Source organism: Nelumbo nucifera, chromosome 1 (genome assembly GCF_055504915.1).
Source record: "Nelumbo nucifera cultivar China Antique chromosome 1, China Antique-T2T, whole genome shotgun sequence".
NCBI classification, from domain to species: domain Eukaryota; kingdom Viridiplantae; phylum Streptophyta; class Magnoliopsida; order Proteales; family Nelumbonaceae; genus Nelumbo; species Nelumbo nucifera.
Window position 1 is genome coordinate 20,293,895 of NC_142649.1, and position 25,844 is coordinate 20,319,738.

Here is a 25,844-nt window from a genome sequence, read left to right on the forward strand (position 1 = left end):
CCTAGTTTGAGTAGTTTCTTACTTAACTATAACTAGTCTTCTACTAGAACTAGAAGGCCCATTAGGCAATTACAATTAGAATAAGCAATCTATCATAGTTTCTAACTTTCTAAAACCTTTTACACCAAATAGGCAACCCATTAGGCAATTACAATTAGAATTCAATTAGGTGTCCTTTTGTATAGAAGCAAAATCGAAACCGACCCAAACCGATCCAACCCGACTCAAACCGACCAGGTCGGTTTGGCCTATCAATGGGTCGGTTTCGATTTCCACCTCAGGTAACCCGACCAGGTCGGGTCGGTTGGGAAAACCCCAATAAACCAACCCAACCCGACCCATAAACACCCCTAGTATAAACAGAGGAGCATTTCTTTGCTGAGGAATTCTAGCTGCCATGATAGCTAAGAACTTCTGAAAGAAGGGTAGGAAACTGGAGGAAGGATGCTGTTGCAAAATCTCTAATGTGCCGCACGTTGAGCTGCAGACAAGTTTCTGTCCTAGATGATTTGTTGATGTTACATTTGGCATGTTTTCCACTATTAATTCATAAAGATGTTGAGAGCCAAAACTTTCATTTATTGATGTATAATTGTATACTCCATATTAGTTCATAAAGATGTTCACAGAGACACCAAAAGCATGAACTCATGATTCTCTTGACCATCCAAAAGCATGGAATAGTAGTAACTAGTACCTACAAATATGAAACAGCCAATAACAGCAAGTGCATTGTTTATCTCATTCCTTGACACTTAATATAAATGTCCATAACTGGAAGTTTCATGCTAGAGTCTACCAACTTGTAGGTGACCAAGTTATACTTTGGTTTCAAAGCTACATATTTTTTTTTGTTACTCCCAAGGTGACCAGGAGTAACTAAATTATTCTGAAAGCCAGTCCCCATTAATATACAGAACATAAATTACAACAGCAAAATTTAAACGATACTTAGTTGGGAACAACTCAACTGCAAAGAGATTTGAACTATCCATCTTTTACTATCCATCAGTTGTTGCAGATCCATCATCCTTAGACTCTCTACAAGGTTAAGTAATGCATTCTGCAAAGAGAACAAATGAGAAGCAAAAGTCTAGCTTGTTTTGCTCCATTTTCACCAATTCAAGCATTCAACTGTTTCTCACACATCAAGATCCTCCAGCTAGCATGAGGTCCCTCGGCTGTGTCATATATTACCACATGCCAACCCATGGCTGTCGCAATCTCTTTAAGTTCATCAACAACAGATCTTAAGTCACGAATGTAAACACGCCCACCTGGTCTTAGCATTCGATCCATTTCGAGCATGATAGTTGAGATGTTGCATCTGTGACAGATTTTAAGAAATAGAAAATATTAGAAATGAGCATTACCTTTAGAAAAGAAATGAGGGTGAAGCATCTGACAAAAAATAAATAGGAGAATGGTAAGACATGCCAGAAGAAAGTGCTATGAGTACCTTATTAAGAGTGTAGTGTGCAAACATTCTTTTTTTTTTCTTTTTTTTTGTGTACACAAACAACATTCAATATAGGATACAGCAATCAATACCTTTTCTGTTCGGTGGAGAAAAGACCCCATGCATGTAACAGGTCGTAAGTTCTTGGATATGTATCAAAAGGTTCACACCTAAGAAAGGAAGTTTCAGTTAGCAGTGTCATAATAACAAAATCCCATTAAAGTACTAATGCAAACCAATAAAATAAAGTGAAGTGAATATTAAAAGATAAAAGCCCTTAGGAATTGATTTTGGAAAATAAAGCCTAGACCATCTAAAATAAAATCATGTCTTGAATGGGCACCAAAATCAAGAAATTGTTTATTTGCACATTCTTATATTTATAAATGAGAGCAATCTTGTCATAGCATAAATTTGTTTAACAACAGTGTTGGGGAAATAGGAAAACTGAAGTCTTTTCTCTGAAACAAGGTTTTATAGAGAAACTGAAAGGTTTTTCTTTCTTTTCTTTTCTTCTTTTTGAAAAAATGATGAATCCTGGATAGAGCTTGCAAAACCAGAATGCTCTTAGCTTCTTAATATGATCTTGAAGAAATGGAACTTTATACAGGCGGTTTCATGGAGCTTCAGTTGACTTTTCTACAATGGGAGGTGGAACTCCTGGTAGCTCCTAAATCCTAGAGAGTTTCTTATCCCGCATCCTAGACAGTTCCCGTGGAACCAAATGTCTCCATAGCACCTGTATCCTAAATAGTTTCCATAGACCTAGCTAGCAATTCCTCATAGCTCCCCCATCCATATTTTAGTTTCTTAATATTCATCCTTGGCAGTTCGAAGATTGTTTAGAAGCTCTTTATGTTCTCTTCCTATGATCGTTTTCATCACAAGAAATTAAGAACAAGGTTATGTTGTTCAGTACTTTTGCAATCACCGCACTTTGGTTGCATGAGAAAAAGGACCTGTGGAGCTGTGATACTCCAACTTATGTTACAATTTTTAGAAGGGAAAAAGAAGTTAAGATATACCATCAGGAGCTGGGTGAAAAATGGTGCTCCTGCTGAGTGCTATGTATAGAAGGGGCAAGAAAAGAATTTCATCACTATGGCATTTCTTATTACTCTATGCAGCTACATGTCACTTGGAAACTTTTGAATTCATATGCTTACAGGCAGCAAAAGAGATATCAAGGAAAGTTTTGTTGTCCTCTATCCACAGCAAAGTAAATGCTGCCTAGACATTCTTCTACATGCTCAATCTAGAATATGATTGGACAAGAGAATAGTGGCAACTGATGCGCAGTAGAACCTGTCATCAGAATGTACAGTTTTTTTTCCCCTTTTCCCAATTCTACTGGATACAAGAGAATTGCAAACATACAAGCAATACTAGGACATCAAGATATAAGAAATTGATTGAAAGAACAACCTTTGTTACTGATGCGCAGGTTACCCATAGAGGTTATCAAGAGAGGCTATCCATATTCCACAATTGTGATGATAATCAAAATAGTGGCAACTGACGTGGGGATTAAGAACATCGGTTTCTCCCAGGCAACATGCAACTAATGTAGAAACTGGTTTCAGTGGTGCTTGTGCTCCATAAATTTAATAATTCCATTCACTTGATAGGTTCCATTTCTTTTTTTTTTAAATCAGAAAATAGGTTCCATTTCTTCATTGGTACCACCAGATGGTATGCCCTTTTTTCTGGAGAAACCCTTGAAGTGAATAATATAGATAGATAATCTTATAACTTGCATTTCTGCTATAGTCACCCTCTCAATTCTTTAGATAAACCTCCTATAGTTATGTGTCAGTAAAATACTGTTTACACAGTCCAATGCTGAGACAAAATAGAGTAAATGTTTGTGTAGCTTCCAGTCTTTATGGGTGTAATAGCATAAAGAGTTGGCTAAATAGGTCTTTCTCCAGTACCTCTACAGTGACACTCAGACTACAATTCATATTACCAAACACTGATGTCCTGATATGCATTGATATATAAATACATGAAAGTTGATTTCTACTTCAAGAAGAGTCTTGCATAATTTTTCACTACAAAAGACTAACATAATTTCAGATCTTATCTGTGCCAAGTTGGAAATTACTTGCTAAATATACTCTTGATTAAAGTAAATTCTTATTATTACTATTGTAATTGGTGTATCTTGTCACTTCAATAGTTAGTTCAATACTATGAAGAGGATCTTAAAGGCATAAAACCCCCATATACATTTTATTTGCTTCTATATTAACCACTGTTTCGTTTTTTCTTCTCTTCTCTCCTTTATCTTTCTTTTCTTCTTAATTTATTTCTCTTACAGATACAATTCCTCAAGAGGAAAAAAATCACAGGATTATATGCAACAATCATAACAATCTAGAAACTAATTAAGTAGCAACATGCATTCAATCCAAAAAGGGCAGGACATTATAAACTCATCCATCTAAAATTCCAAGAATGTAGCCAAGTTGGGGGAAATCCAGCTTTAGCAACATCAGTTCATATTTACTTTGCAAACAAATGCATGTTACAATTCTAAAGAAATTGATTGTAGTTGAGAAAATTGATCTGAGTATATTCACCTAAACAATAAAAGTGTACAACAATGATTCTTCATGCCTCTCATTTGGTCACATATATTCAGCACTAGGCTCACAGAAACATATTTTAAAGCTTGTAAGTGGAATATGCATACCAGTCATGCATTACTCCTATGAGTCCACGGTCATATATAACAGGCAAGGTATTGGGCCCACTAACAGGGACAACATTCATCACCCAACAATCAATCTCTAGATCATGTAATGCTGCTGCAAACCTGAAATGAACACAATATTCAACCAATCACTAAAGAAGAATAATCATAATTGATTTCGCATCTTTCTTTAAAGAAGTATCCAAAACTTGAAAAGAATTTGAACCATCTCCAACCCACATGGGATCATAAACTGGGGAAATGTTGAAAGAATACAAATACACTAGTTCATACCCTCCAAACCCAGCCCGCATGTCCATCACATTCCGTAGCTTTAACTTCTTCCAATGGAAAGCACGGATATAGCTTTCTATTACTTCATACCAATATCTTGATTCAGCCTTAAAGAGCTCCTTTCTGGATATATAAGCATCAATTTCTATGCTCTGGAGCCTATCTGGGGGATTATGCAGGCGAGCAGGCCATGCAGTAATATTAGCTCCATACCCGTTCTCAGGTAGTCGGGTTATACATGCTTTAAGACCAACATACCTGCAAGAAGCATGACAACAGTGAAAGCTTTGTTAAACCAACATTTTTTGGGGAAGGGAAGTTTGAAGACTAGCACTATTTCATGCTCATGATAGATTATACTGAAGTACAGGCTAAAAAACCCCATGGAGGGACCTCATCCATCTTTTACTGAACTGAAGTTACAGGTTAAAGACTTCCATTGAGGAGAGAATCAATCTCACACAATCAACTCAACTCACCTTGCCATTTGCAAGACTATCAGCAAAATAGTTGGCTGACCTTGGAATCCATCTGAAAAGAATGTTCATTGTGGTTTGTGGAAGCCAAAGCCTAGCCTATCTGATTTGATAGAATAAACCTCTCAATAACAATCTTAATCACCCTCCAACCTCTCAAAACTCAATGAAAGCGTCAACCTGAGGCCCTGTGACAGTGCCAAAATCTTTAATCTAATCAAATTGTTCTGAATAAACCAATTTCAATGACTGGGAAATTGATATTTGGATCCTATGCTTCAGAAGAGACAGGCTGACTCCCCTAAACCACAAGATATGGTTTTCAGTGTCTGAGCTTGGGATGCAGATGGTGAATCTTCTATTAGTTTGTTATTTCAACCTTAGAGCACCTAGAAAAGCTCATAATTGATACTTCTTTCCATTTATGTGCTAGGGTGGAGGAGTCACCTATTTTTTTTTCTCTTATTGTTCAAGCATAAAGGCTTGATTTTTAACACCTTCAAAGTATATGGGTGCTTCCCATCATTTACTGGAGACTTCTTCCACAGCTAGCAGATCAAGGGCCTTAGTAAGAGGGGAAAGACATAAAGGGACAAACTTCCTTTTGTGGTAATATGGACCATCTGGAATTAAAGGAATGCTGACATTTTTTTTTTACAACAAGAGCACTCCCCAAGAATAAATCTTGAATAAGGCAATTGGAACCACCAGATCATGGCTGACTATTTGCAAAGGTTTCAAGGAAATCCCCTTATCATTATTTACTTTTTACAACTCTGTATAGGCAGTACACAGAACTAGCACATGTATACTTTCTGGGCCTTTTTGAGTCCCATCATAGAGCTCCTTACTGTACATCCGCTGCTGTACTTACTCTTGTACTAGTTGTATATGAAATGCAAGTTCTGTTAATATGCAGCATTCTTCTTTCCAAATACATTTCAGATTTACAATGATTTTCTAACTTCATCAAGAAGTGGTACAAGCTACTCTGGCAGCTTGAGATGATTAGGAACTTTGGATACAGAATACGAATTTTATTTTTTGTAAGGTAAAGTAATTTCATTAAAGGGGCAAAATAGACCCCAAAGCTATACAGTCAAACATTGTACAGGACATTAAGGCCATTACTCAATGTTCGTCCCAGCCATCTGGGGTCTTGGCAGGGGTAGACTCAGTATGGTCCTAACCTTTGGCATTTTTTTCACAGAAAGTAGCTGCCCTCAGACTTGAACCTGTGTTCTCATGCTTGCCAGCCTGAGATTTTACCATTACACCAAGTAATGGCCCCTAGTGAGACACTGAACAAACATATACAAATAATCTTCTGCTGAAAGAAACAAAAAGCATGAAGAGTACCACCCTTTAGCTCACTAAACAGTCTCTCTCGAACAGAGAATGAAAAAGTAACATTACTAAACATATACAAATAATCTTCTGCTGAAAGAAACAAAAAGCATGAAGAGTACCACCCTTTAGCTCACTAAACAGTCTCTCTCGAACAGAGAATGAAAAAGTAACATTACTAAATTCATTTCTAACAGAAATCCAAGCATAGGCTAGTGTAGAAGTTCTCATCTTCCTGAGTTGCTTTTCTGTTAAAGATTTGAGAGTTCCTTTCCAATCCATATGCACCAAATAACCATCACTGGTACAACTCTCCATACTGCCCTGCCTTTGTTGTTATATATATATATAGCAACAAAGGCAGGGCAGTATGGAGAGTTATACAAGTGATGGTTATTTGGTCCATATTACTTAATTATGACATCACAGATTGATCCATTTGACCCAACTGGTTGAACTGCTAACCCATCATGTGGACAGAAAAGTGGTCCCCTTCTAGGTTGGTCTTAAAAAGACTACAAGTTGTTTTTTTTTTTATGTTAAACAAGTTCCCCCCTCCTTTCCCACTTTTTTCACACCAAAATAGTGTGATTTTACTTCCCAATAATTTAGAACTACAAATAATCCTACCTTTTCCCATCCCATCTCGTGACATCCCATAGACCAAACGTGGGAAGGGAAATTCAAGAATATTCTTTTTTCTCATTTCATCCCACAAACCAAACACAGCCTAAGGGATCTATGGAAACTCAGCTCACATTCAAAGTGAACAAGAAAAGGGTAGATTTTCATGCCATAAGGGCGGTGTATAAACAGGTGGTCCACAAGTCAATGACACACAGGACTTAATAGATTTTCTATTACATTATTCTGTGCTAATGATGCCCAAGATTAAATCAAGGGTTCAGCCCCATTGCAAAAAGGATTCGATCTGGACAATCCATTGCAGAGTTGCTCAGCTCCTCTGGATAAGGTTTTTGGGGCTGTTTGAAGCTCAGTTCTGTTTACTAGAAAATGTGCTAGCAGTTCTTCAGAGCTGGCATCTGAAGGGGCTTTCGAAAGAAGGCAAGGTAATTTGGAGAGCAGGTCCAGCTTTAGTGGTCTGGACAATATGGAGAGAAAGAAACAAAAGAATGTTTGAAAATGTGTTTGTTTCAGAAGATAATTTATGTAAAGGTTTTTGGGATAGGATGTATTCATGGGTAGGGGCTCATAATCTTTTCAGGAATAGATCTTATAGCTCCTTTTGTAATCCGGGAGCTCTTTTTGTATCTACGCTTACAGAGTACTCTTGTAGTTTGACGTACAGCTTCTGGTTGAGCACTGCACAGCTCCTTGTTGTGCAGATTTGGCTATTGCTTTTTGTCCAATATATTACTTTACCTTTTCATCAAAAAAAAAGGACTCAATCTATCCCAGATAAGAAAATAGACAATGATAAAAATTTAAACAAAACACAAATACACCCAAGTGTGAACTGTGAAGGAGTGATTACAATTCAAACATACAGGGAAACGAGAAAAGCTAGAGCTGGCAAAGATTATGGAGTAAATTAACTCTTGAAAATATTGGACCGAGGCAAGCAAAATTATCTACCACATAATCTTGGTTGGCATTTTCCTTATCCTAACTTTTTTTTAATAGATGGGACCAAACAGTGTAATCCCAGTGAAGGTGGCACATCTCAGAAAAGGCCTTCTATTTCCTCAGGCCTCTTGATTATGCAGGGTTATTGATATCCTGGTAAACAGGATCTGATTAGTGAAATGGTCCACTGACAGAAGTTACTAGGAGGAGAAAGAAAAAACTCACTGCATGGAGCCAAGCTTTTGAAAGCAAACCAATGTAATAGTCTTGAAATTGCTTTATTCAGAATATTATTAAATATACAGATATTAGAAAATATCTAGAAGAAACAAACAAATAAGAAAAATAATTCCCAAAGCCTAATTTTACAATAAAGTATCCAATGGTTTTCTCTTATGTATTCATAATTGCCAATATAGAAAATCTTTAAACATAAAAAATTATAGAAATTATTATTTTCATTCCAGTGCTACAAATATTCCTTTGTTATGCATTCACATAACTAACAAGTTTATGTCAATGGAGATACCAAACATTGTCAGGGTTGTCACTGAGATCACATAGTGGAGGTTGGGCTCCAGCGCCGCGATTGATGTAGCAGCTGTTGTTTAAAGGCTTCCTCCATATGGCAATATATCCCTCCTTTTTCACAAGTTCCCAACAAAGGCGTAAAGTAAGTTCTTCCATATCTGTGCATAAATAAACCAACATATGCATTACTTGCAAGAGGAGGTCCCATGGCGTTTGTCATTTTCTGATGACATAGTATTAATTGATGAAACTAGAGAGGGATTAAAAGCAAAATTGGATTTATGAACAAATGCCTTAGAAACAAGAGGATTTTAAATAAGTAGTACTAAACAGAATATGTGCAATGTAAATTTAATAATAACAGTGGAATCACGATACACTCGGGATTGGAGACCACAAGATATCTCATTGTGTTCTATTTTGTTACCTTGGTTTGATAGTCCACAACAAGGGAGAGATTGAGGATGTTGCCGACAGAATGAGAGCAAGATGGGTAAAAAGGAGTGCATCCATGGTCCTATGTGATAGGAGAATACCACTTGGGCTAAAAAGAAAATTTTTAGATAGTTAAAAGGCCAGCAAGGTTGTATGGAGTTGAATTTTTTTTAATGAATTTGTATGGAATTGAATGTTGCACAATCAAGAAACATGTCCAACAAATGAGTGTAGCAGAGATGTGAATGTTGAGATGAATTAGTGGGAAAATCTAGAAAGGATAGAATTAGAAATGAACTTGTTTGAAGGAACCTAGGAGTAGCTCCAATAGGTGATTGTTAAAGTCGACTGTGTAGGGATATTTTAGTCTTTATGTTTATGTTTAAGTTGCTGATGTGTAAAGTTCTGTTAGTACTTGTGTAAGGTGTCCCTTCATGATTAATAGAAATATATAAATAGATCTGGCCAACTAGAGAGAGACTGATTTTCTCTCTTGTTCGAACCAGACTTCTCTCCTTTATTCTCTTCTTTTCTTCTTCTTCCTCTTCTCCTCTTTCTCTTATTTCTACAGTCACTATTCTAACAGAATTCAAAGGCAGATTGGATTATAATATGGTATCAGAGCCAGGTTGAGCAAATCAAATCTGCCCAGGATTCTGATCTTCACGCATCCAGTCTAGGGTTTTCTTCTTTTTTCTTCACCATCAGTTGGAGATAAGGGAAGGGGCTGATTCGAGTGATTTGTAGGAAGCCCTCCCCTAATCGATGAAGAGAAGAGGGCTGATTCGAGTGATGCAGTGGGTGTTGGGTATAGTCTGATTTTCTGGTAATTAGGTAAGTGGTTTTTTATGCAGTTTTTATTGTGAATCAAATGATGAATATGTTCCAGATCGTATGGTGGAAATTCAGGTTGTAGTGTGTTAGGGTTTATGCAAATTTCAGTGTGGTTTGAAGGGGGAGTGATCTTCGAGTAGTGTGGTGAGTTTTCAGGTAGTCGTGTGGTAGGGTTGTGGTGTAGAGAGTGCAGAATTCAGCAATAACAGGTGCTGAGAACAGTGTGGTTTAGTGTGCAGTGTGCAGAATTCAGCAATGAGAGACAATAGTGACAATAAAACTAGTGTGATGGTTCCTACTGACTACCTGAATGTTCAAATGACCTCTATCAAGTTGAATGGAGAAAATTATGTACCTTGGGCAAAATCTGTAGAAGTCTTTCTTAAAGCAAAGAAGAAAGTGAAACACATAAGGGAAGAAAAACCCTCTACTGATTGTCATGAGTATGGTGACTGGGAACAAGAAGATGCTTAGATTATTACATGGTTATGGAACAGTATAGAACCCAAGATTAGTATGAATTTCATGTTTCTTGATACTGCCAAGGAAGTGTGGGACCATGCTAAGAAACTGTATTCGGGCCAAAACAACACAACTAGAGTATATCAGTTGTATCAGGAATACTTTAATTTGCAACAGGGTAATCAGAGTCTTGAGGAATACTATGCTAGCATGAGAAACACTCATAATGAGCTGAATGTGTATCACCCCCTCACCTTTGATGTTAAAATTCAGCAACAGTAGAGAGAACAACTAGATGTGACCTGATTTTTGGTGGGGATGAAGTCTGAATATGAACCAATGCGGGCACAGATACTAGGAGGATCAGCTCTCCCTTCCTTAGAAGAGGTGTTTGCTCAACTTAGGAGGATTTCTATTGGATCTACCGAGAATTCTAGTGTTTCCGATAGATCAGCCTTTGCAGTATCAAGGGGCCATGGTGTTAGAGGTGGAGCTCGGGGAGCTCAATTTGGTTGTAGTGGTAGCAGTGAACCGGTATATGGCCGTAGTGGTGGTGGTGGACCTATGTATAACCGTAGTGGTAGTCGTAGTGGAGGTTGAGATTCAGGGGGAGTTCGTGGCAGAGGACGTAGTTCAGGTCCGAGAAGATGTACACACTGTGGTATGGATGGACATACCATCAATTATTGTTATGATTTGCATGGCCCACCTTCAACTTGGGCCAATCATGCTATGACTAGTAATAGCAACTTTAGACAGGAGAGCCATTCAGCTGATCAGATGCCCCCTGCATCCACAGATGTTCTCGGGAAGGAGATGATGAGTGTTCCCTGTGATGAATATGAGAGGTTTGTTCAGGCCACATCTCAAAAAAATACAGCCACTCTTGCACACTCAGGTATGGTTTGTCTGGCATCCACACCCAATCCCTAGATTATTGACTGGAGCCTCTGATCACATGACTAGAACTCCAGGTGTGTTTTCTTCCCTCTCTCACTGCCCAACGTCACAATCTATTACCCTTGCTAATGGTTCCACATCCTCCATTTGTAGTGTTGGTAATGTTAACATAGACCCTTTACCTTTATCCTTAGTTTTGTATGTCCCCAAATTTCCTTTTAACCTTATGTTTGTTAGTAAGTTGACCAAGTCTCTTAATTGCTCTATCACTTTTTACCCTTCTTCGTGTGTTTTTCAGGATCTCAAGACGAGGATGAAGATTGGTGGAGGGCATGAAGCTGGTGGATTGTATTACCTTGATGGTGGTGGAAGTACATCAACAACTCTCCAGACATCCCTTTCTCCTCTCTAGTGGAACTATTGATTTGGTCATCCGTCGCTGAAAGTTTTGAAGTCTCTTGTTCCTTTGTTAAGCCATCTTTCTGTTTTGGATTGTGAGCCATGTCAGTTAGGGAAACATCATCGTGTTTCTTTTACTCCTAGGGTTGATAAACGTATGTCGAGTCCTTTTTCTTTAGTTCATTCAGATGTTTGGGGTCCTAATAAAGTAATGCCATACAATGGGTATAGATACTTTATTATTTTTGTTGATGAGATATTCAAGGATGACATGGCTTTATTTAATGAAAGAAAGAAGTGAATTGTTTACCATTTTCCAAAAATTTTATGCTGAAATTTGCAACCAATTTGGTGTCCACATTACAATTCTTCATTCCAATAATGGCCGTGAATATTTTTCTACACCATTTCAAGAATATTTGGAACAACATGACATTATCCATCAGACTTCATGTACCTACACCCCACAACAAAATGGGGTGGCTGAGAGAAAGAATTGTCATCTTTTGGAAACTGCTTGATCGCTCATGCACCATATGAATGTACCCAAACCTTTTTGGAGTGATGTTGTGCTTACTTCTTGCTTCCTGATTAACCGAATGCCCACGTTTATCCTTGATGGTCATTCTCCCTTCACCACTTTGTTTCCTACCTTGTCTCCGTTTCCCCTTTCTCCTCGGGTTTTTGGGTGTGTTTGTTTTGTTTACAATCTGAGACCGGGAAGGGACAAGTTAGATGCATGATCCATTAAGTGCATTTTCCTTGGCTATTCCCAGACCCAGAAAGGGTATAAGTGTTATAATCCTAGTTCTCAACGTTCCTTTGTGTGTACTGATGTTACTTTCTTTAAGTCCATTACGTTTTTCTCGGGGCTAGGTGTTGTTTCTTCTTCCTCACCACCTCCTCCCTTCCACTTCCAATTGCGGATCCCATTCCACTTGTTTTAGCTGTGACTAAATCTTTGCCTCCGGTGCCACCACCTGTTGAATGACCACCTATTCGTCAAGTGCATACACATCGCCAACATGTACTGGCTCCTCCACCAGCTCCATCATCGTCAACAGATCCGGCAATTGTTCCCACACCAGCCCCAACCCCAATTTCTGAACTTGATCTTCCCATTGCCTTGCGAAAAGGTAAACGCAGTTGCACCCTTCATCCTATTTCTAATTATGTTTCTCTCACTCACCTTTCTGCTTCCCATCACCAGTTTATCTCCTTGTTATCCTCTGTTGTTGTCCCTACGGATGTCCAGAAAGCTCTTGCCTCTTCAGGGTGGCGCCATGCAATGGAAGAACTCTCAACTCTTACTCATAATTATACATGGGACCTCACCACACTTCCTCTTGGTAAGTAGGTTGTCGGTTGTATACACTGCTAAGTACTTACTTGATGGTAGTGTAGAGCAGTTGAAAGCTAAATTGGTTGCCAAAGGGTACTCCCAAACATATGGTATTGACTACACGGATACCTTCTCCCCGATTGCTAAGATTGGTTCAGTTCGTGTTGTGATATCCCTAGCTGCTATGTATGATTGGCCTCTCTTTCAACTTGATATCAAGAATGCTTTCTTACATGGCGATTTACTTAAAGAGGTCTATATGGAGCAACCATCGGGGTTTGTTGCTCAGGGGGAGGATGGTAAGGTGTGCCGACTAAAGAAGGCCATTTATGGACTTAAACAATCTCCTCGCGCATGGTTTGGTAGGTTCAATGAGGTGGTAAAGAAGTTTGGTATGAAACAGTGCCAAGTTGACCACTCAGTCTTTAGTCATGACTCTCAGGCTGGAAAGATCCTATTGGTGCTATATGTAGATGATATTGTTATTACCGGAAATGATAAAGTGGGAATTGATAGGTTGAAGATCTTTCTACAGGAACGCTTTCAGATAAAGGACCTTGGTAAACTAAAGTATTTCTTGGGGATAGAAGTAGCAAGGTCTAAGCATGGTATTAATTTGTGTTAAAGGAAATATGTTCTTGATTTGTTGGAAGAAACAGGATTGTTAGGTGTCAAACCAGTTGAAACACCTATGGAAGCAAATGCTAAGCTGAGTAGTGATATGGGTGAAGAGTTTGAAGACCCTGGCAGGTACCGGCAGCTAGTAGGTAAACTAAACTACCTAACCATTACTCAGCCAGATATTTCATTTGCAGTTTGTGTGGTAAGTCAGTTCATGCAGGTTCCACATTGGGATGCAGTTCTAAGGATTGTGAGGTATTTAAAGGGGGCTCCTGGTTGTGGCTTGATATATATATAGAAGTGGAGGAAAACTTGAAATAAAGGGATATACTAATGCTAATTGGGTTGGTTCTATATCTGATAGGAGATCCACTACAGGCAATTGTACTTTTCTTAGGGGTAATCTGGTGACATGGAAAAGTAAGAAACAGACAGTTGTAGCAAGAAGTAGTGTAAAGGCAGAATATAGAGCTATGGCTCATACTACTTGTGAATTAGTGTGGCTGAGGAGCCTTCTACAGGAGATGGGATACACTATTGATACTCCAATGAAGCTCTACTGTGACAATCAAGCTGCAGTCCATATCTCTTCTAATCCGATGTTTCATGAGAGAACCAAGCATATAGAGGTTGACTATCACTTTGTGAGAGAGAAGGTGCTAAGTGGAGTGATAGATACTACATATGTTAACACAGGAAACCAATGGGCATATTTGTTTACCAAAGGGTTGAGTTGGGGAAGAGTGGACTGCATATGTAACAAGCTGGGACTATATGATATATACTCACTAGCTTGAGGGGGAGTGTTAATGTCGACTATGTAGGGGTAGTTTAGTCTTTATGTTTATGTTTAAGTTGTTGATGTGTAAAGTTTTGTTAGTACTTGTGTCCCTCACTTAAGTAGCGGCAAAGGTGTCCTTTTATGATTAATAGAAACATATAAATAGATCTGGCCGACTAAAGAGAGACTGAATTTCTCTCTTGTTCGAACCAGACTTCTCTCCTTTATTCTCTTCTCTTCTTCTTCTTCTTCTTCCTCTTATCCTCTTTCTCTTATTTCTACAGTCACTATTCTAACAGAATTCAAAGGCAGATTGGATTATAATAGTGATAAACAAAGTTTTCAAGGCGCCAAGGCAAGGCTAGGTGACAGGGGCACCTTGTCGTTTAGTTGCCTAGGCGATGGATTTTTGTAAGTAGAAGCATGTATCCTATGGTAGTTTCCTAGGTTCTATAATCATATTTCCTTAATAAATATCTATAATTTTCATAAGAGAAGTATAAACTTCATGTATAGAAAATCAACATATTCCAACATATTCATGAGAAGAAAAAGAAGAAAAGAAAAGGTGGAAGAAGAAGAAATTAGTATATAAACACACAAAATTAGTAAAGAAAAATAAGAAAATATGTTGATTGGACAACATTTTATGTTCTTCCTTGCTTATTGGTTCAGGTTTTGAAGTTTTTGAGGGTTCAACACAGCACTTAGCAATGTTTGTGTTGATTAAACCCTAACAAATAAGAAAATAATAAAAAGAAATTAGTATATAAACACACAAAATGAATATTTTAGTTTAAAAATGTCTATTTTATAATTATAACCTCAAAGAATTAAGAATACAAAAGTTTTTTATAACACACTATAGAAAACTACTTGGCGATTAGGCGGGGCAAGCCTCCAAGGGCACCTTGTTGCTTAGGCGGTGCCTTGACAACTACATGAGGTATAACTAAGATGGTTTGGTCATGTGCAAAGAAGACCATCTCCCACACCAGTAAAAAGAAATGATAGGTTACCAGTTGAAGGGTCTAGAAGAGTTAGGGACAGACCAAAAAGAGCATTGGTTGAGATAGTGAGAAATGATTTAAGGGACCATAACCTAACAATGAATATGATAATCAATAAAATGGAATGGTGGAAAAGGATTCATGTAGCTGACCCCAGATAGTTGGTACAAGACTTGATTGAATTGAGATTACTTGCAGCATAATCGCAGGTTTGAGAATCATCGGTCATCATCATGGAGTTAGAAACTGAATGTCATTTAATATTCTGCCAGTTGTAATCCCCTTCCTATTTATTTTCAATTACCATTCTAGGTAACATTAATGAGTACTAAGGAGGGATGGACTAAAACACCAAGTGATGATCAGGGATTCTGCAATTACATTAAACAAAACAATGAACAATACAAATTCCTTAATCTGTAACTCTAAAATCACATTCTTTTTGATTGGTAACCGAAACTTTTATTGATTAATAAGTTCTTAAAGCTTACTTTTGACAGCATCTATTTGGATAGCTACCTTTCCATTGTTCTTGTAGGTTCTCATCATGTTTATAAACAGGTTCTGCTGCCCAAACAAAGTATCCTCCAGCTCTTAGCATCCTGTTGACCTCAAGGAGCAAAATACCATCTTCACAACAGGAAAAAAAAGCATGATCAATACTGAAAGGAAAAGTTTTGACAATAAAGTATTGGACATACATAAACACATAGAGACACATATACATGTACCATGTACGTATATGCATATACAGATGTGCCTATACATGTATATATGTAACTATCATACTTAAATCTGTGTCCAAATTGATGCTATAAATTTACCGGAATAACTACTTTGACCATGTTAAAATAATTATACTTATTTAAAACTTGAAATGTGAAATAAATAAACCCATACCATCTTGGGTCCAATTAATTCTACACATTGAACAGTGTATCAAGTCAAAAGCCTGGCTTGGATATAATAAACGCTGGGTTGCAAAGGTTGCTACCATAGCAGGCACACCACGCTCTAGAGCAAACTGAATCTGGTTCTCATGAACATCTTTTGGTGCTATGGATAGAGTATTTACATTATGTGCAAGAAGAAAGGCACCAAAACTAGCTACTCCACAATCCACATCCAAGGCAATTTGGGTATGATGACCAAATGCTATATTAGGAACCATCTGCATATTCAGGTCAGAAATGAGAATAAATGTCACATGGAGGAAGACAGAGAGAACTGAATATTTATCTCTCTTCAAACAACTCTGAATTTTGTACACAACAGACCTTCAAAATCTGATCCAAGTATTGGTCTGCCCCATGGATAAACTGGGTTGCACCTCCTAGAAATTTATATTTATCTTTCTCTCTTGATATCCAATTCTGACCCCCTTTGTCTTCAACCAAATGTGTATATGGTACATTGTTGGACCAAACCTGTAATCAATAATTATATCTTTGGTTTTTTATAAGTAAAGAAATTTTATTGCCAAGTGGAGACTGAAACCAGCATACAAGAACAACCCTAAAGGCAAACAAAACAAAGAACCCAAAAAAAAAAAAAAGAAAGAAAACAGATCCTCAAGGTTCAAAGATTGATCACCACCCACCCATTACAGAAGTTTGAAAATTGAAACCCTTCAATACCCTTGAAGATGGAACCCAAGATACAATAGTTCTTAGAATGCGCCAAATTAACACCTGGACCTCATGTGTTTTCTCTCCTTCCATATGCATCAACAAATAGCAAAAGGATACAAATTCCATAAGATTCTTCCCCTTTTACTGAAGGTTCTATCCAGCCAGGATTCCACTAGGAAAACTAGGTAGTCAGGAATGACCCAATTTTGTCCAAAGAAGGGTCATTACTTGGAGCAATGGTAAATTCTCAGGATGGAAAGTGTGAAAATGCAGTTTCGAGTCTGAAAATAGCCACTTTGTGCAAAAACAAAAAAAAAATAAAAAAAATAAAAAAGCCAAAGGTTAGGACAATATCCAGTCTAACCCACCCAAGACCCCAGACAGCTGGGACCAACATTGAGTAATGGCCTTTTTTAGCTGGGTAAAAGTGCCTTTCTTTGTACTAAATGGTCAATAGTCAAAGTGAAGATATAGTGAAGAGAACTTGAAACAATCATTTGCTAGATAGGAGTTAGCTTTAGAACCAATCAAATATAAGAAAGGAGCCTAAAGAAAGCATGGGAAGTATAGTATGAAAAGCGTTTAGGAGATATAATGATGGTTGAAGAAACAAAAAGAGAAGATGGAAAGTTAGTCAATTAGGGTTCATGGTTCCTAGATAAATATGAAAACAAAATTATATAAAAGCATGTAGAAAGGCAACCCTGCCTGACTTGCAGAACAATATTTGCAGAAATTATATAATTTCTTCCAAGTATACCAAGGAGTTCCTAAGGAGGAGCTAATAATATTTGCAGAACAATATCACAGGTTTCTCGTGTTTAGTTGTGCTTTTTAAATGGTTTTTGACACAGAAATATGATGAAAAACTGGAACTTAAGTCAGATATGAAAGAAAGGTTTATTTCAATACTTCTAATAATCCAAATGCAGATTACATTTCTGGTTAATTTTAGATTTAGAGTTATAACAATCAGCAATCTATATAAATATTAACTGACATTTTATACATTGTTTTTTATATATTTGCATCATCTAATACAACTGTTTCATGCTAAATTAAGCAACTCTGAAAAAATAAAAACTTGAGACAAACTGTATGCGGATCTTTCTATAAACTCATTGTCAACAACCAGCTGGTACTTGGATGGATGAAGATAGCGTTTCCATTTAAAAAGTCTGGAAGTGTCTTTTTGGCTGTCTCAATGAATATTTGTAACTTATTTTTCCTTGATATTAGAAGGTTCAACTCTGTCTAACAGCCCTTTGCATTTGGCCAAATGGATTTTGTTCCCAATATCCTCTTTTCTTTTCTGGCAAGTCTATTTTGTATTCAAGTATAAAACTAGCATTGAAGCAATCTGCCACACAGCCTTTGACATAGAACGTTCATATCTTTATTTCAGATTTCCTTAATATATTTATTTTCCAAAAAAAAAAAAAGTTCATAAAAATCTATTTCACCAACATCAGGACAAGTCAGGTGCAAGTGCACAGCTTTGGAGTACATACAAGCATTGAACCTGCAAATACCTAGATCCATAGAATAAGCTAAGAGAACTCCCTCTTTGGCTTCAACTGAACTTTCATGTAGATTTAGTATGAACTATAGAGTAGTGTTAATACAAAATTGAAGACTAGAAGTTACAGCCCTGTAGGCTCCGTATATCACATTATCAACTACAATACTGAACAAACAGTAAAACAATCTCAAAGAAATTCAATGAAAAATAGGTGTTTTTCTTTACCTTGTCTCTGCTTTTTGGCCATGGTAATGGAGCCTTGTAATCCTTAGGCGCTGGGACCAAGCAATTCAAGCCTTTTCCCTTCCCAGGACAATGCCGCTCATACTTCTCCCCTCTCTCCGTCGACTTCAGCTTCTGAATCTCCTCCACGTTATCCAAGCAAGGTATATACTCTCTCATACTCTCTGAGCACAGCTCAAATCTCTTCACCTTAAGCCTAACCTTACCTTCCCCACCGTCTGCTTTTCCCTCATTTCGACTCAGACTCCCCCAACTCTCAATCAACTCCGGATCAAACTCCCCCACCTCAAACTCCTCGGACATCCTCCCGTTCTCGTCCAGAATCCCCGTTCTTTGCACCCTCGCTTGCGGTGGCGGTGGCGGCAATGTCGGCGGCGGCGGAGGAGGAGGAGGAGGAGAATTCGTTGTGGTTAGTGTTTGATTGGGTGTGAGAGAGTCGAGGTTGGAAGCTTTGTGGGCGTTTGGGGAGATGGCAACAGATGGGGACTGAACATCAACTGGGTCTTCTTGGCGGGAGTTGTAGAAGAAGAGTTGGTCGTAGCCATCGGAGTAGTGTCTTCCGAAATAGAACAAAGCGAAGGAGATGAGAGCAAAAGCTGAGAGTTTTATGAAGAATGAAGTCTTAAGGATTTCTGGGTTGTTGATGCCTTTCATGGCTTCATGAAACTATGATCCAATCGAAGAAGAAGAAGAAGAGAATGTGTATATGTTAAGAGGATTTGAATCTATCGGTTCTGCATATTCTTGAAATCTCTTGGTAGTGTGAGAAGAAAACAATTGCAGAACTGGGTTTCGTTTCGTTTCGTTTTCTCCTCGTTAATATGGAAAGCCTCGCAAGTCTCAAAGGTGACGACTGACGAGCAAGAATATTTCGAAAACGAAGAAACGAATCGAACAGAACTGGGCTCATTTGTACCAGTATAAATGTATGGGAGTTGCAACTTGCAAATGAAAGGAATGCAAATACTGGTTCAATTTTGTTTCATGGTAGTGCAATTTTAATTATTTATTTATTTTTTTTTATGCTTCATGCAGCTGAACAACCGGGGTAGCCATACCCCCAACTAGGGGTGCTCAACAAAAACTAAAAAAAAAAAAACCAAAAAAACCAAAAAATCAAACCAAATCAGATTCCAGTCAACCTAAAAGAAAATCTAACGGTTAACTCAATATTTATTTAATATATTATAAATATATATTTATTTATAATATATATTGTAAATATAAAAATCAAGAAAGCAAAGAACCAAATCAGTCAACCAGTTATCTAATTGGGTTTTAATTTGGTTTCAGTTCACAACCCCTTGACTTTGGTGAAAACGCCATATATATATAGAGAGAGATATATATATAGAGAGAGAGATATAGATAGATAGATAGATATATTAAAAGGAAGCAGTCAAGAAATTTTCTCTTTTTTTCTCTTTTTTTTTTGTCATTTTTTAAACAACCAATGACATGCACTTTCCAAATAACCTAAATAATCTATTTTCTTAAAATTTCTCCCAAAATACCTCCCCCACTATCCCCCACTTTCTCCAAAATTTTATTTAATTCCTATTTATCTTCTAAATTATCTCTAATTCCTATTTATCTCCAAAATTATTTCTACTTTGGCAGAAAGTTTCTCTCCCAAATTATCTCTAATTCCTATTTATCCTCTCCCCTACTTTCTATCTATATCTATTTAAAGAAATTTTGGATTAAAAAATTTAAGAATTATTTAAATATTCTAATAAAACTATATAATAACTTTAAAATATTGATTAAAAACACAAAAAATAATTTTATATTTTTACAAAATATATCACGAAATTATGTACTAACAATTTAAATTATGTTTTCTTTTGGATTATCAATTTAAATGTTTTACAAATATTTAATAATATGTAATAGCTTTAAATAAATTAATAAAATTCAAATAACAAAAAATGTAAAATATTTTATAGATTATTTAAATATTTATCATAACTAGATTTTAAATAGTTAAAATAACGAAATTATGTAATAAATTACAAAAAAAATCTTCAAAGTAGAAAAATAATTATAACATAATATTGAAATTAATAATAATTTAATATTTTTACATAATATTGTACATAACTAATTTCACTTATATCAAGTAATAATTCAAAAAAAATAATATTTATTAATAATATTTTTAAACTCTTAATCTGTATTTATTATATAATTATATATACTAAAATTATTATTTATTGTATTTCAGTAATTATTTTTTTATGTGATAAATGTATTTTCAATGATTATGTATAAATTTATTTTGTTTTGTTATTTAACAAAAAACTTTCAATAATTATTGGAGATTAAACTACTATTATTGAATTTTTTAAATTTAATTTGTTGTACTTATTGTATTTTTGTTATAACTTATTAATTAATATTTATTAGAGATTAAACTATACTTGAGATTATACTATTTATTTACTAAGTTAATATTTTTTAGTACTTATTGTATTTTTTTTCATTAACAATATATTTTCAATAATTGTGTATTTTCGCTATAAACTATTGTTATTTATCAAAGATGAGACTATTAATTTAGCTGAAATTATGAGTCTTCATGAGTTGGTTCGGTTCGGTCGTAAGCTATTTGGCCAAGCAATTTGACATGGTCAGGTTGGAGAGTTGGCCAACTAAAACCGACTAACCTTTTATGAAAACCAACCCACTCAAGTTGTACCGGTTTGGGTTGATTTATTGGTTTGGTCAGTCAGTCCAAAAGATTAAAATTAAAATTAAATTTAAAAATTACAATGCAATTATTTAAAAATTAGATTTATGATATAAAACATCTTATGTGTGTGTGTGTATATCTATCTATCTATCTATCTATCTATATATATATATATATAAATTCATAAGAAAGGGGGGTATCTCCTTTCACCAAATGGCAATTATTATTAATTATTATTATTTTAACCCAATTTTAATAACTATTGTTATTATAAATATTGTTAATAAATAAATATTTACTTTAATTTTACTTTAAATTAAAATTATAAATATTGTTATTAAATTTAGTAACCCGGTTTTAATAATTACTAATTATTATAGTAATTTAATAAATATATAATTAGTGATTATAATTAATGATTACTGTTATTATAAATATTTTTAATAAATATATATTTACTTTAATTTTAATTTAAATTATAAATGTTGTTAATAAATTTAGTAATTAATGTTATCTTAAAAATAATTGAAAATGTTATTAAAAGTATTGTTATTGATTATTTGGTAAAATATTATAATTACTGACTATTATTGATATATATAAATATTGTTAATTTAATTTAATTTTGGTAATTATTAATTTAATGAATATTGCTAATAAATCCTATTCATAAATTTAATAATTATTGTTATATTAAAAATAACTAAATAATATTATAAAAAATATCATTATTGATTATTTAATAAAATATTATAGTTATTTACTATTGTTGATAAATGTTGTTAATAATTAAATATTTAATAAATAATGTTAACAAAAATAATGTTTGTCTTTTTGCTTATTGAATTTCTTTGGTTTAAAATTTTGGGTTTTGTGCTTTGAAGATTGTTACATAATGTTAGTTAAAAATGTTATTTGCATTTAGCTTAATGAATTGCTTCAAGGTTCTAAATATTGGCACGGGCCGATAAACCCTGTTTCAGTGCTTTTTTTGTGTTTTACTTTTTTTTTTCCAAAATCAGTTCAGAGAGTCCAGTTTAAGGCCTAGCTACCCTCTAAATCAGTGGCTGACCCGATACAATCCCTACCCCTATAGGGGTGTATCGGGAAGCCACCGGCATGATACGTATTGATTGATACATGTCGATACTTTGGACCTTGAATTATTTTGGTTTAAATTTATAGATTTTGTGGTTTGAATATTGTTACATGTTGTAAATTAAAAATATTGCTATTTGATTTTTTTTTTTTTAATTTGATAACTGTTATACCTAAAGTTCTCAAATAATGTAAGAATAACAATTGTCAAATAATTATAAAAATCATCAAATATAAATTAAAAGAAATTACCATCATTAGACATAAATTACCAATATTTATAAAAAATTACTAAAAGTAAATCAAAAGAAATCATCACAAATTAGTAGATTTTAGGATGATAACTACTTGAAATGATCAAATAATATAATCCTAAACACATTAAAATAATTTGCCAAAATTTATCATAAATTAGTAGAAATGTCCAGAAATAGCCACTAAATTCCATTACTATATTTTACCGATAAACTATCATATAATAAATACAATACATTAGTATATATTTACCAAGAAATTAGGATATGATAGAAATTACCAGAAATTAGTAGAACTTAGCCAAAAATAACCACTAATTTCCATAATATATTATATTTACCAAGAATTATCATAAATTATTATATAATAGAAATGACTAGAAATTAGTAGAACGTAGGGAAAAATAATCACTAATTTCCATAAAATATGATAAAATAGATGAAATTAGTATAACTTTGTAAAAATAACCATTAAATTCCAAAAATTAGTAGAACTTAGGATGATAATTACTTCAAATTATCAAATATGAACCTAAATAAATTACAATAGTTTGTCAAAATTGCGTTTCGTTTTCCCATGCATAGCACGGGTCCCCGCTAGTTTGTAAATAAAAACAGAGACCCTAAAGTTTGAAAATGGGCCACTATAAACCCTAAAAATCTATTAGTTAAAAAATAAATTTTATTAACCTTGAAATAAATTACTTCAGGGATTTTATCAAATTAGAATCATTAAAATAACAATAGTTAATTTGATAGTAAATGATTAACAACAATTACGAGTAAATTATTACTTAAGCACTAACCTAATTAGTGTAACTAATAGTAAATTAATTTAAATAGTGTAGCTAATTTCTTTAATTACTTTAATTACTTATTTTAGTTTAATTAATTTACTTATTTAGCTTAATTAGCTTTGATTGTTTAATCACTCTATTTACTTAGCTTAATTTGCTTAATTGGTTTAATCAATTAGTTGACTTAATTTACTTATTTAGTTTAATTGACTTAATTTCTTTAGTTACTCTATTTACTTAACCTAAATTACTTAGTCAATTAGTTATTTCGCTTAATTACATTATTTTAAAATCATCACTGACCCCCACGATCAAACCGTTGACTTAATTCGTTTTTTTTTTTTTGCTACAAATGACTTTTTCAACAAAGTTTATGGTCGAAAATGGTTTTTTTTTATTATTATTTTTTTATTTTAGAGGGTAGAAATTTCCCCATCTTTGCCAACAAGATTCCCTTGGAGAATAGACTCATCACATCTTTGCTCAATGTCCTTATGTCCCCAACAATGGCCATTTTGGTAAATTTATCTTCACGGTAACGTTAATTAATGGACTTGGACTTTAAAAGCATAAGGTAGCTCTCAATTGCAATTTGCAACTGAAAGCTAGAGCCTCCCCTGTAATATTCCCAAAATCAATCGAAAGAATTGATCAAAACCGAACTGAAAATTTGGCTAAACAAATTGGTCCGTTTGGTTTCAGTTCAGTATTTAAAAAAAATTAAAGGTACCGTTTCGATTTTGGTTAATCAAAATAGAAAATCGGCGGTTAATCGAACTGATCGGTATACATATATTTATATATATTATGTATATTTATATATTATATATATTTTATATTATGCATACATTATAAATTAATAAATATGCATTATATATAAATATATACATATATATGTTTATAATATATAATATATTATTTATTATTAAAAATAAAATATTATATATATTTATAGTATTTTATTATATATTTTTCTATAATAAACATTGTAAATAATAAAAAACCAAAAAAAACTAACGAACCGACCAATGGTTAACCAATTGGCTTTGGTTCAATACCCCGATTCGGTTTAAAAAATTAGCCCATGGTTTGGTTAATCGAACCGTGAACACCCTTACCCAAAATAAATAAAAGCTTGCACTCAAACCATTTTGCACTATCATACCTTTGCACAAATGCAAATGAAATTGTATTGCAAACAAACCATGCGTAAGGCTGTATTCGGTTGCAATGCAAATAAATTTGTATTGTACTGGTACAAGACTATGACAGTATAAATGATTTGAGTGTAGGTTTTGACCTATTTTTCATTTAAATTTTAGCTTATTTTGTTTGGATTGCAGTTGAAGTAAGTTAAGACATGAGCCGGAATTAATAAAGTAAAAGCCGAAAAAAAAGTTAAACTAAAATTTGCATTTTTTTCATGTGCATTCTAATACTAGTGCAAATAAAATTGCACCGCAACCAAACGCAGCCTACACAACGTTTGGCTAGAGGGATTACTACTTTATTAAAAACTGAATTATTTGCTGAGTTGTCGGAAAAGTCAGTAAATTTTAAATCAACGACTAATATGTAATCAAGATAGCCGGACGGTCTAAGATACCAGTGTCTAGATTAAATGATTTTTAGATTTAACGGCGTGATTGATGACGGGCCTTGGGTCAGTTAATCGGCTGCGTGGATCCCGACACGCTGCATGTGGATGGTTTATGTAATAAAGGTGGCGGGAAGATCAAGGATTTAAAAGTTTGAGACATCGAGAATACGCCGTCCGATCGTACTCCTCGTAAGATCTTTGACTTTTTACATTCCCTAGATTTTATATTATTATTTTGTTTTTTAAAAAATCCATTTTTTTTTTATTTTACTATCAAATGACCACGTGATCAGGAACTGGATCTACTTGTTTGATAGATGAGAATTTTAAAATATTAATTTAAATAGACATTTCAAATATTATATATTTCTCAAATAGTTTCTATTGTTATAGAATTCTCTTAATTAATTTTTATATTTATAAAAAATAAGGAAAATTGATTTCTTTAATTATTTACTTGAGATTCTCCACCAAGGTGATGATTTTGCATTTTTCAATTTTATTTTTGGTATTTATTTATCAATAAAAATAATTAAAAAAAAGACAGGATCATAAATGAACTTATTGAGGAAACCTAGTTAATCTACATAGGTGTTAAAAATAAGAAAATTGTCTAAAACTCACCATGAGTTTTTAGTATTTCTCTTAAACTCACTACAACTTTTCAAAATGTCTAAAACTCACAGTGTCAATAAGTTTTTATTTTCCAAAACTTAATTAACAGAGGTGTCCACATCAGCATAAATAACAATTTTCATGACCAAATTACCCTTGGATGGCGAATTAGAGGAAAAATGGTCTTTTATAGTTTTCAATTTTCATGTTTTT

At 34.4% G+C, this 25,844-nt stretch overlaps 1 protein-coding gene across 1 annotated transcript; it reads right to left on the reverse strand.

Moving 5' to 3' along the window:
- Nucleotides 1-718: 718 nt before the first annotated feature.
- LOC104605852 (putative methyltransferase PMT11) lies at nucleotides 719-19,464 on the reverse strand. The gene is made up of 9 exons (XM_010270788.3): nucleotides 18,555-19,464; nucleotides 16,454-16,603; nucleotides 16,077-16,347; nucleotides 15,696-15,806; nucleotides 8,391-8,550; nucleotides 4,452-4,709; nucleotides 4,158-4,280; nucleotides 1,552-1,629; nucleotides 719-1,327 (listed from the first exon to the last, which is right to left on the reverse strand). Exons 1-9 carry the CDS (start codon nucleotides 19,224-19,226, stop codon nucleotides 1,123-1,125), a joined length of 2,028 nt encoding a protein of 675 aa, XP_010269090.1. The 5' UTR covers nucleotides 19,227-19,464; the 3' UTR covers nucleotides 719-1,122.
- Between the last annotated feature and the right edge of the window lie 6,380 nt (nucleotides 19,465-25,844).

Excerpts from the sequence above, each read along its gene's own strand:
- LOC104605852 (XM_010270788.3), bottom strand. The coding sequence starts at position 19,226 with ATGAAAGGCATCAACAACCCAGAAATCCTTAAGACTTCATTCTTCATA. Across the intron at positions 16,348-16,453 it reads ACTTGGATCAGATTTTGAAG|ATGGTTCCTAATATAGCATT; the intron begins GTCTGTTGTGTA and ends CTGAATATGCAG. Across the intron at positions 4,281-4,451 it reads ATGCGGGCTGGGTTTGGAGG|GTTTGCAGCAGCATTACATG; the intron begins GTATGAACTAGT and ends TGTTCATTTCAG.